This window comes from Mesoplodon bidens (genome assembly GCF_964165515.1).
Source record: "Mesoplodon bidens genome assembly, chromosome: 4".
NCBI lineage: Eukaryota > Metazoa > Chordata > Mammalia > Artiodactyla > Ziphiidae > Mesoplodon > Mesoplodon bidens.
In genome coordinates, this window is record NC_138160.1 from 28,771,300 (window position 1) to 28,783,856 (window position 12,557).

The 12,557-nt window shown below is 44.2% G+C and overlaps 1 protein-coding gene across 1 annotated transcript in view; it reads right to left on the reverse strand.

Annotated features, from left to right (window-relative positions):
* Positions 1-12,557, reverse strand: part of ADAMTS12 (ADAM metallopeptidase with thrombospondin type 1 motif 12) — a 392,328-nt gene that overhangs the window by 164,167 nt on the left and 215,604 nt on the right. The window contains 2 exon segments of the mRNA XM_081230390.1: positions 7,064-7,147; positions 7,884-8,080. Of these exon segments, the coding sequence (XP_081086516.1) occupies positions 7,064-7,147; positions 7,884-8,080 (281 nt within the window).

A 12,557-nucleotide genomic window follows, 5' to 3' on the forward strand; every position in this document is an offset into this window, starting at 1 on the left:
CAAATGGGAGAGAGAAGATGATTTTGAAAGAACATGGCTTTTATTATAAATTGTTCTCTTTGTAAGCTCTCTCTTTACAATGAAAAAAAATCATGTATTGATTTCCTTGAGAATTTGCGATTCAATGCACAATCTGATCATGCTCTGCTAGCCAGGCTTAGGTTCCTGGAAGAAAGAGAACGGGCAGAGAAGGGAAAAGCAGTAAAGAGGAATAACTCATCTGATGATCAAAGGAAGAGATACTTGATTTTTTTAAAAATTATTTATTTATTTGTGGCTGCACTGTGTCTTCGTGGCTGTGCGTGGGCTTTCTCTAGTTGCAGTAAGCGGGGGCTACTCTTTGTCGCGGTGCGCGGGCTTCTCATTGCAGTGACTTCTCTTGTTGCGGAGCACAGGCTCTAGGCGCGCAGGCTCAGTAGTTGTGGCTCACGAGCTTAGTTGCTCCACAGCATGTGGGATCTTCCCAGACCAGGGCTCGAATCCATGTCCCCTGCAGTGGCAGGAGGATTCTTAACCACTGCGCCACCAGGGAAGCCCGAGATACTTGATTATTTTAAAAAGTGATAAATGTACGAATTAATTTACCATATTCTTGACATTTATCTTGAAAAAGCAGCAGTTCTATAGGTTATAACAGACCCACAAATCACGCTGGGGGCAGGGAAGTCATCAGCCTGAATTGCCAGAGTTAACAGGCTTTTAACCCCAGAGGCTCACAGAAGTGAACCCAACACTAAATCACTCTGAGACCAAGAGGGAAATTCTCTGTGAAAAGTCATCTCCCTCCCGTCTGTCAGCCCTACTCCTGCTCCTTCAAGCCGGCCTGACACCGCAGGCTCTACCCCTCAATGGCCCAGCGACCTGGGGCCCATCTGGCTGGCATCATCCCAACTCACTCCCATCCCAGTTTTGTCTAAATCCTGTTCTTAAAAGAAGTCTCCAACTTCTTATGATTCTAATCTTCTCCTTTAGGTTTTTTGTTTTCTGTCAAGGACTTTGGTACAGCTTCCTCATCTGTGAAATGAGTATTATAGTAACAAGTTTCCAGGGTTGTTGTGGGACCTGATGATGATGACAATGATAAGAATAAGAATGATACTGCCAAGTAACACTGATGGAGTGGTTCCTACAAGCCAGATACGAGGCTGACTATTACAAAAATTAACACGTTTGATTCTCATAGCAACCCTAGGAAGTAAATATTTACCAAACGAAGAAATGGAGACACAGATAAGTAACCTACCAAAGGTTACATGACTAGAAAGAGGGGGGACTGACTATAAACCTGTGCTCACTACAATGTTAACTGCTCACAAGAGTAGGAGAGAAGGGAACAATCCTATCCATAACCCCAGGCCAAAAGTAGAGCAGGGAGGCCATTGAATGAGTTGGTCTAAAGTGGAAAGGGCTAAAGGTTAAATTTGTGTCCGAGTCCTTGAGCAAGAATGGAAATTCAAAGGATAGGATTAGGGTCATAAAGTGGAAATGAGAATTTGATTTAGGGCTGAATGGAGGCAGGATAGGACAGAGAGCAAGCTGGCTCATCTCTGAAGCCACTCTGATTGCTTGGTCCCTGATATTTTTTTTTAATTTTTAAAAACTTTTTATTATGGAAAATTTCAAACATATACCAAAGTGGAAGGAGTAGTGTAATAAATCCCCATGAATCCATCAGTTAGCTTCAAAAATTATCAACACATGGCCAATCTCATCTCACCATGATGTCTTAATATGCTAGACAAACTTTTCCAGCTCATGGCTTTGTGTACCTGAGTTTCCACTGGCCCAAAATATGACCCTCTATTCTTTGAGACGTCTCCAGGATGCTCCAAAATTAGTATTGCATCAGACTAATTTATTCTCAAAATGTGATGAAATTCCACAGTGTGTTTTTACATGGCAGTAACTGACATAGAGAAACTGTATTTTATGTATGTAGGTTAATCACCAAGTCTCTGGAACCCACCACAGAAAATGAAGTCCAAAATGGTGTTAGCTGTCAGGTATGACTTTGAATAAGAAAGATGAGAGCCATAGAAAGTCACTGATGGAAGAGACCTACCCCAGTGTTCCCCACCTCATGTCACTTCCCACAGAGCCCCAGAGCCATCTCTCTAATGCCTTTCTCTCCATTTCATCTCTCAGTTTGGAATCAACCAGAGACTCCCACAGGATTAGATCCAAACCCCTTTATGGGGCCACAGGCTTGTCTTGAATTGGCCACTTATCTTCACCCAATGACTGCTGGCCTCACTCATTCACTCTTTCTCTTATCCGTTATATACCAGTAGGGCTAAGAGGTGAGCAACACCAGACCCAACCTCTGCCAGACCCAGTCTTACACACTAATGGAGGAAAGTGTGTCAGGCAAATAGATGTAAAGTTACAACTCGGATATGGGCTATGAAGGAGAAATGCAGTATTGTGGAAGTATATAATAAAATATTACTGGGCATGGACATCAGGGAAGGCTTCCCCAGCCAAGAGACACTTGAGCTGAGATCTGAAGGATGAAGGTGTGAACTAAGTGAAGTCAAAAAGGAAGACAGGGGCTTCCCTGGTGGCGCAGTGGTTGAGAGTCCGCCTGCCGATGTAGGGGACATGGGTTTGTGCCCCAGTCCAGGAAGATCCCACGTGCCACGGAGCAGCTGGGCCCGTGAGCCATGGCCACTGAGCCTGCGCGTCCAGAGCCTGTGCTCCGCAATGGGAGAGGCCACAACAGTGAGAGGCCCGCGTACCGCAAAACAAAACAAAACAAAACAAAGGAAGACAGTCCAGGCAACAACAAGACCAGCAGCAGGAGAAAGCATGTTAAGTAGAAGACTATCACTCTATCTCAAGAGCAAGGAGGGCATAGTAAGTGATTAGAGAGGGAATCAGAAAAACACTGGATTGCTTTAAACCAGGGATGGGCTTTGGAAAGGGGTGTCAGGAGGGTAGAGATAATCAGATTACCATTTTGAGATCATCCTGGCTGCAATGAGAAAACAAGATCGAAAGGAATCCAAGCAGACCAGAAAGTACATACAACTATAGCCCAGGAAAGAGATAACTGTATCCTGAATTAAAGTGATGTAAAAGAGACGAGCAGAGAAAACTGTCAGTACATGATGATGGGCTAGATACGGGGTGGAGGGGGGAGAAGGAGGTGTCATGGATGCCTTCTGGGTCTTTGGCTCCTACAACAGGAAGGATGATGATGTCACGCACAGAGACAGGTAACACTGGAACAAGACCAGGTGTGAACGGAGGTGGGCAGGTTTCGATAGGCTGTTTTCTTTCCTGCCTCCGACAAAATCTCATTGTTTCCTTTTTTCACAACAGAGTTTCTGAGCCTCCCATTTTGTGGTTCATGATCAGTGATGTGTTCACAGCCCCTCACAGATAAAATGCTAGTTTAAACACTAAGGCTATTGTCCCTATTTCTAGGTTCCCCTATCTGGGATGTCCTTTTTCACTGGTTAATTTCTTCTCATCCTCTAAAACCCAGCATAGACATCCAGGTACCCTTCCTTATCCCAGGTACTCTTTTGCTTTTTGTATTCATGACAATCTCAATTTGAAATTTTCTATTCTGTGCCTTTGTGCAGGAGATGCTAAGCTCCTCAGAATCAGGAATACGATGTTGATTCATATCTGTACCCTCACCAGCTAGCACAGCATGTGACAAACAGTTGACGTACCACAACTTGCTTCTCATTTACAGATGAAGAAAAAAGGAGGGACAGAGCAGTGATGTGACTTTCTCAGAGTTACCTACGGGATGATGACAGAGTTAGGACTCGAATTCAGGTCTCCTTGCTCAAGAGCAATCACCTCCCAATACCTCACACTGTACTTTCTGCCTGTGACTGCTACCCTGATGTAAGGTAAGGGCTGGAATCATTGCTGTTGATGGGGCTGCTCATTAGTCCAAGATGTGAAGTATAGCTAGAGCCATGATCTGGGAATCATGAAAATGAGAATTGTGAATTGCAACTCTCCAATGAGCTGACCATTCTGTTGTCAAGTTATGAACCTTGTACCACTTGGAGATTCTATAAAAGCTTGAATGAGGAAGATATTTGGCAAGTGGGAGAAAGGAAGCCATGGATTTTTGCAGCAAATCATTTGTGTCTCATTGCACTTGAGAAATGAGGAAGGGAAGAAGAAAAACAATGTAACTGTGACGGGGTCAGAGAGGTAATGGCCAATCAAGTTCTTTCAAAGGATTCCACTGGAAGCAAGACTTTGGCGGCATTGTTTCCTGGAATGAAGAGCTACAGAGTTAAAAGGGGCCCAAAATCCACAGAAGCCACATGTTGAGCTCCCACTAGTGCAGCTGTTGAAACTGCAGAGGGTAAAAGTTTTTCCTTCCCACACCCAGAAGAACCTTCCTTTTTTCCCCCTGTAGCTAAGCATGCATATATGCTAGACCATTATACAGTAGTGAAAATTTGTCCTCCGAGGTATCCAGGTATAATTTTCAAAAAGTTAAAAACATAATTCTCGGGCCTCCCTGGTGGCGCAGTGGTTGGGAGTCCGCCTGCCGATGCAGGGGATGCGGGTTCGTGCCCCGGTCCGGGAGGATCCCATATGCCGCGGAGCGGCTGGGCCCGTGAGCCATGGCCGCTGAGCCTGCGCGTCCGGAGCCTGTGCTCCGCAAGGGGAGAGGCCACAACAGTGAGAGGCCCGCGTACCAAAAAAAAAAAAAAAAAAAAAAAAAACATAATTCTCATACAGATATATAGTGAGCACATGTTCAAGATATATTTAACTCACTAATAAGGAGACAGGCAAGATGGCAAAGCTGGTTCAAAGGCAGATACATGAAACTGATGCAACTATAGTCAGTTAAAAAAAAAAAGAATGCTGGACTAAGGATGCTACATTAGATACAAAATTATATAAGGTTCCACAGACCAATAAAACCATAATCTTGGGAGTTATCTTCTTTCTGGACACAAATCATTTCCATCTCTACTGTCCAAAACCCATTTGTACTCTATCAGTTTCCTGCATGTTAACACCTAACTTTACCATGTCTAGACCCTAATCAATCATGAATAATAATCAAACAAAGTTACCTTCCCATAGAGTGAGATAGGTCATGTTAGACACTGAAAGGACACGTAGTTTTTGTTTTGCCTGGTTTCTAAGTTTTGGGTAAATTTTCTTAACAAAAGGTTTACAGGAAGGGAAATAATATATCCATCGGTATTCCAAGATACACAAAGTATATCTTGAGTGACTCAGGGAAATAGGGGTGGTAGAGGGGAGAAGAAGGAAAAAGGATCAGGCTCCAGAGGTCGCTGTTTTAAAATCTTCTGCCTGGAGGCTTCTACTCAGAAAACAATCAACCCAGCCTTGAGCATTTTGACCTCAGATCTCCTGCTGATGAAGATTTGAATGATGCCCTTCTTCACATATCTCAGCCGCTGGCTAAGTGCTATAGATTGCAAAGGCATTTCATCAGGTTGGCTGGTTCAGCCATTCATTACATTTTACTTCATTCATTTATTTATTCATTCATTCATGGCCAGGCACTGTGTTCAGTGCTGGAGACAAAGCCAAGGATAAAGGGACATAGTTACCGCTCTCATGGAATTCACATTTTGATGGTGGCTGAGATAAATAAGAAAAGAGTAAACAAATACACAGACTGTTAATGAATTGCAAGAGTGGTATCAATAAAGGAAGTAAATCACTTTCTGTGATGGAGAACAGTTAAGTGGGACCAGCTTTGAGTAGGCTGGTCATTGAGACCTCTCTGAAGAGGCAGCATTTCAACAGAGGCCTGAGAGGTGAGAAGGTGCCAGCCATGAGCAGAGCCAGGGCAGGGGTGCTTCAGGCACTGGGAACCTCAAGTGCAGAGGCCATGAGGCTGATGGGGGCCTTGTGTGTTCTGGAACCTATCTGAAGTCCAGTGGAGGGGGGGTGGGGGGCAGAGTGGGGGGATGTGGGGTAAGCGAGGCAGAGAGCGACACAAGGAAAAAATGGAAAGGTGGACGGAGGCTAGACCATGAATATCTCTGCAGGACGCAGTAAGAAATGCTGAATTTGTTCTAAAAACAACATAAATCCATTAAATAGTTTTGCTCAGTGGAGCAACTCAATTTGTATTTAAAATTGCCATTCTAACTGCTACGCAGAGATTGGATTAGGGTGCTGGGGGTGTCAGGGAAGGCTTAAAATAGGAAGAGCATTTGGGATTTCACTGTGGTAGTTTAGGCAGGATATGATAAAAGCTATAAACCAACACAATGACTGTGGACATGATGAACAGTGGGTGATTTTGAGATGCACTTTGAAGGTAGGAGCACGGTGGGCCTTGCTGTGGAACGTGGAAGATAAGAAAGGAGGGAAGCAAGAGTGACTCCCAGGCTTATGTAACAGTGCACAATAGCACCATTTACTGAGATGGGTAAGATGGAGGGTAAGGGAAGGGTGGAAGGCAGGGCTGAGATGATTCGGGCAGGGAGTAATCGAGAATTCCATTTTGGACTAAGTTTCCAAGTTCAAGTGGATTAGAACACATCCAGGTTGAGATGTCAAATAAGCAACTGGATGTAAGTCTGGAGCTCAAGTAGGAGGTCTGGGCTTGAGGTATCAATTAAGTCTCAGCATACACATGCTCTCTAAGTCTCTGAGAAGAGAGAATCCCCAAGTAAAAGTGCAAAGAGACAAGTGGGCCCAGATCCGAGAGACATGTATTAATATGCAGGAGGTAAATAAACGGTGTAAAAGGTTCAGTATTTCCATGTCTCTCCTAACTTTTATTGAAATCACCCAGCCATAACATGATTTAGTCTGTTTCCACTGTGGAACATTCTTAGTCACTGCTGTCAATCTGATTTGTGAGTTACTAGATACAAAGACTGTCAGGTGATTTCAAGTCTGTATATCTTGGAAACGTTCTCTATCTCCCACTTGACATCACTGAATTCCCAAGAAAATAACACAGATGGGCTTCCAAACATCTTTCTGGTACCCTCTTTCTTGTCCATCCACAGCTCTACTGAAGGAAGCAGGTAGGGAGTGTGAAGATCCAGGTCACAAGACCGGTGGGGAAACTATTCCTTACCTCTTCTTCTTCAAGTAGAATGAGCCGAACCACAATGATGTGAATTGCATTGCCAATGCTTGGGTTATGGAACAACCCGGTGACCTAGAGTCAGAAACAGAAAACCATTAGCCTCACATGAACAGAGAACAGATAAATGCTGGAGGAGGGGAAAAAACAGAACTGTAATGTACTTGAAATAATTCCTTATCTTATAGATCAGGAATTTTTGGTGGAGTGCAAAGATGAGTCAGATAGGCTATGTGGGAAAGCAGGAAGCATTACAAGGCAAAATGGAAGCTTCAAATTAGGGGTCCTTAACTTTATTCCAATTCTAGCTCCAACTACCTTGAAGAAATCATGTTCTAGTTCTTTGTCTCAGTTTCCTCATTTGTGAACTTATATAAATCAGTGAGGAAAAAATCATACTAAAATGACTGAGTCACTTGATAAGTAACTAGTAGAAAATGTACATGATAAATTATAAGTTTTCCTAGGATACACGTTTTTAAGAGAAAGAATAATTTGTCCTTAATTATCTAGGCATGGAATATATTTATAAATATAAATACAAATACAAATATATACATATATATATATATTAAAAGCACCAGGGAATTCCCTGGCAGTCCAGTGGTTAGGACTCTGCGCTTTCAGGGCCAAGGGCCCAGCTCAGTCCCTGGTTGGGGCACTAAGATCCTACAAGCTGTGCAGCCAAAAAAAAAAAAAAAAAAAATTAAAAAAATAAAGGGATCAAAAGAAGGTCTCTTATTTGGGGGATGGAGCATCTCTAGTGGTATCTATTCACCAGCTGCCCCTGTCCCCACGTGGTCTGACGTACCATGTTCATGATGGTGAGGATATAGGACTCCACATTCTCGCTCCCATGGTACTCAATCATCTTCGTGTCGGCCACCACCAGTGTCTCCACCCACCTCTCCTTGCTGATGGAACGCCGAGAGAGGCTTCTGCCTGGCAACTTGTTCCTCTCCCACTTCTCTCGCTGTAGCTCTTGCTTCTGGGAGGTGCCAAGACTGTCTAAACATTAACCAGAAGATAGGGGGTTCATTCTCTATCTCTCTCACATATTACTCACTTATGTTTATAAAGATGCAAGGCTGTAAGTTTAAGTTATGTTTAATAATGCATGAATACAACGTTCTTATCTATTTGACTGGAATGGAAGAAGAGATCAGTTAAAATGAATATGACCAAGATAAGTGAAATTGGAATATGACAGGGAGGTTCAAATGTACTGCTCTGAAATAATTTTTACCTGTTTCATTAAATAGGTCCCTCATTAAAAAGATATTATAATAAAAAATGGGAACTTTCTTCTCCTTCTCCGGCTCCTCCTCCTCTAAATTATTCAGGGCTTACTGAACGCAAGGCAGGGTACTACTACGCTTTAAAATGCTAAGTTGCAGGACTTCCCTGGTGGTCCAGTGGTTAGGACTCCGCACTCCCAGTGCAGAGGGCCTGGGTTCCATCCCTGGTCAGGGAACTAGATCCCGCATGCTGCAACTAAAGGTCCTGCATGCAGCAATGAAGATCCTGCATGCCTCAACTAAGACCCAGTGCAGCCAATAAATAAATAAATATATATTTTTTTAAATGCCAAGTTGTTTATCCTCATGAATATCTGAGGTGCATACTGCTACCTCCATCTTGCAAATGCAGAAACTGATGCTCAAAGTGGCTGGTTAAATAACTCCCCAAAGTCACACAGCCCATGACATCCGTGGAAGATCCAGGATTTTCTATGCCCTAAAATCATGCATTTTCATATACACCACACTGCCTCCCACAGAGTAAATATGCAGAAAACTGCAGAAATGTAAGCTGGAAAAGCTGCATGTGGTTCAGGATATCCTACTTCACGAAGGTATTTTTAAAAAGCTGGAAAAGATCTAGCGAAGCACAGTAAAACTCTCAAGGTGACTCACAGGTTTAAGTATGGAAAAGACAATATAGGAGGATCATAGTCTGGAAGGCAAAACCCAGAAGAGGCTATAGAATCATGAAGAGAATTAGAATCATTCTCAAACTCCCAGAAGTTTGAGAAGCACCTCTTTGAAACCTGAAAGAGGTCTATTTAAAACCAAAATAAGAATAAAGTGCTACTTCACACATGGGGAAGCTTAACCCAAGTGGTGGTCAAGTCTAAAAGGTTTCAATGGGCTCAGAATGGTTTAGAGAGTTGACAAAAGATCAATTTACCAAAAGAGTAAATAAGGAAAGGAGCCTGGGATGATGGAGAAGCAGAGTCTCAGTCTTTGAACATTTCTATCAGGAAGACAGCCACACACCTGCTACCTACTCTCATCGGCACCCTGGACCGCTGGCCGGGGCGGAACAGGAGAGCAGAACAGCAAAGCTCACGCCCCCTTCTTCCTCTCTGGTGATGGCCACCCAGCCTCAGCTTGAATACTTCCGGTGCTGGGGCCACACACCAATTCACACTTCTCTCCTCCAGTGAGCTGGAACTTCCTCCCTGGCATTTCCACTTATTAGTCTGGTCCTGTTCTTCCGAGCCGTCTAGAACCACACCTCCTCCTGAGGCCCTGCCTCAGACATGGAATAGGGACAACTAAAACCATATCCTCTCCTCTCCCCACAGTGCTCTCTGGATTGTACAGCTGATTACACTGGTTTGCTATGTAACCCATCCTGGTTCCTCAGTTTTGCTTTCTATGTGAAGTTAGAACACACTACACTGAGTAATATTTACAAAAGAAATGACACATGACCATAGGGCTAAATAAATTCAAATTCTATTATTGTGAGTTTTCCTTGAAAATAATAAAGCTGTACTTTGATATGAGACCTTTGAAAAATAATTCAGGATTGCAGAAATCTTAGAGGGAAGTGCTGTGAAGACTTACAAATGGGGAGACGGTTAACCCCTCATCTGCGGTAGAACAACTTTCAATCTTCCTTCTCCACTTACTTTGCATGGATAAGTATGACTTCCCTAAGGACTCTCCAGAGAGTTGATTGATGGTTTCTAACTCAACCCCTACTGACCTCCTGTCTCTCACCCTTTCATCTCTTTTTGAAGCTCATGGGAACATTTTCAAACTACAAACTGTTTCCAAATCTCTCTGCACAAGCCAGGGAATCAGCCACCCTGAGCCCAGGTGGAGTCTGGGCTTCTGGGAGGGGTGTCAGCAGGCTGGGACAAGTAGAGGAACCTTACCAACATGGGTGAGGTGCAGTCTCCTTCTCTCGGTCTCCTGTCCTTGCCGTGTGGGGATGGGTCTCCTCCAAGGTGCAAGGATGCTCAGTGCTCTCCACAAGCTCACCTACCTGGGCAACTCAGTGCTCTCACAAAGCCCTTGGTCACACGGTCCCTTCCTCTCCCTTGGCTCCACAGACTCTGCATCCCTTCCCTGGGTGCTGGCCCCCTCATATAGCCCTCAGCTCACTGCAGTTGGCAGACACCGTGCAATATGCAGCCCTTTCATTCAAGAGGACCTTGTGCTCCAGGCTGCAGCCTTGGATCCCTGGCTGGCTGTGGTTCCCCCTTCCCACCTCCTCAGGCCCAAACGTGTCTAAGATCAGGAATGGCAGGAGGCCAGCACAGGTAAGACACTGGTAGAATAAAGGCGATTTCTCTGCTTCTCCCAGTCCTTTCTTTCTTTCCTCACTTCTCCTTCTCTACCCTCCCTCCTCTACCTTTTATCTCCTTGATATTAAGAAACAGAGTTTAAAGCCCATCAGGTTATCTTCATTTTTCCAGCAAATAGGTGAGTCACTCAGTAAATGGTCTTGCAGGAGGAAACATGGAAATGAGAGACGGGGTCTGGAAAAGACATATATCAAAAAGTTTTCAACAAGACCTACACCAAGCACGTGCTAAAGGCCAGATCCTGTGCTAAGCACTCTATACACAATGCTTCATTCATGGTGCCAGCAAATCCATCTGATAAGCCCTAATATTATCACCGTAGTACAGATGAGGAAACCAAAGCTCAAAGAGGTTAAGTAATTTTCCCAGAGTCACGTAGTAAACCACAGAGCCTAGATCCAGCCAAGTCTGTCTGATGACAGCAACAACACTTATGGACCAGGCTCTATGGGCAAGCCTTACTCTACCTTCCTAGGAATAGAGGCAAAGAAATAAGTGACAAGATCTTTGCACTTATGTGACAGTCAATCTAACTGTGGGTAAGATAACAAGAACATATGAAAATGTCATGATCAGGTTTCAAATAATTCCCAAGGAGAGAGATATCAGTTCTATTGCAGATAGTGCCAGAAGTGGTGGGGTTTGAATTGGGCCCTGTTGGGACTGAGTTGGGAGACAGGACTGTACATATCTAGGCTGACTTTGCTGAGTCCTGAGGAAGTCATCCCAGACTTGGCTAAGAAATTTTATAAACTACAAGAAGTCAGCCCTACACATTTATCTTCAAGGCCTGATGACAAAGCCAGACAGTCCTTCGGGGGCAGGTGAGGTGCAAACAATTCTGGGAAGCTCCTATCTCCCCAACCCCCACCCCCCGCCCCACTGACCCTCAAACACACACACACATATTATCTTAGCTCAGACTGCCACAACGAAATACCATCAACAGAAATTTACTTTCTCACGGTCCTGGAAGCTGGAAGATCAGGATGCCAGCATGGTCAGGCTCTGGTGAGACCTCTTTTCCTGGCTCGCAGACAGCTACCTTCCCACTGTGTGCATGTGGAGAGAGAGAGGGATCTCTTTTTCATCCTCTTCTCATATGGCCACCAATCCAATTGGATTAGGACCCCACCCTTATGATTTCATTTCACCTTAGTTTCCTCCTAAAAACCCTATGTCCAAATACAGTCACACTGGGGGTTAGAGCTTCAACATGGGAAATTCAGGAGGACACAGTCCATTCCATATCACACACATGCTGTTTAGAGATCCCTCTTCTGGGCTGGGATAGCTTCTGAGCACTTTCTACCTGGCTGTGATATCCTGCTGCTTGGGGAATGTCCAGTGAGGCTTTAAGTACCTAAAGGGCCAGAGCTCCATTAGCTTTGTATCCAGTGCCTAATACTGTGCTTGGCAAACAGGGACACCCAATAAATGCTAGATGCATGGGTGAAGGAAAAACTAAAGATGAACTGGAACAGATTTATGAATCACAAATAAAGAAGAACTGTAAGAGCTGTTTACTTTTCTCCCTGAGAGGACTGTTTCAGTTAGAGGATTCTCCACGCTGAGATTGGGAAATGTTTGTTTTAAGGGAAGAAATCTAGCCAAGTGGGCAGTGTAAGTACAGATGATTTCCGGTCCTGACACAGGACTGACTTCCCTAAACCGGAAGCTAAGGAAGAGCAGGGATGTGTCCAGGGTCCACTGAGATGTCCAGAACACCCTGAACACTAGCACAGCAGAGGCCCTGAAGATCCCTGGAAAATACAAATAATTCAGCTTTTTTTTTTTTTTTTTCTCCTTTCCCCAATGCTTTAGGCAGCTCTTCACAAAGCTCGCTCTCATTTAGAGCTTTCTCAGGTAGCGGAACATTTAACT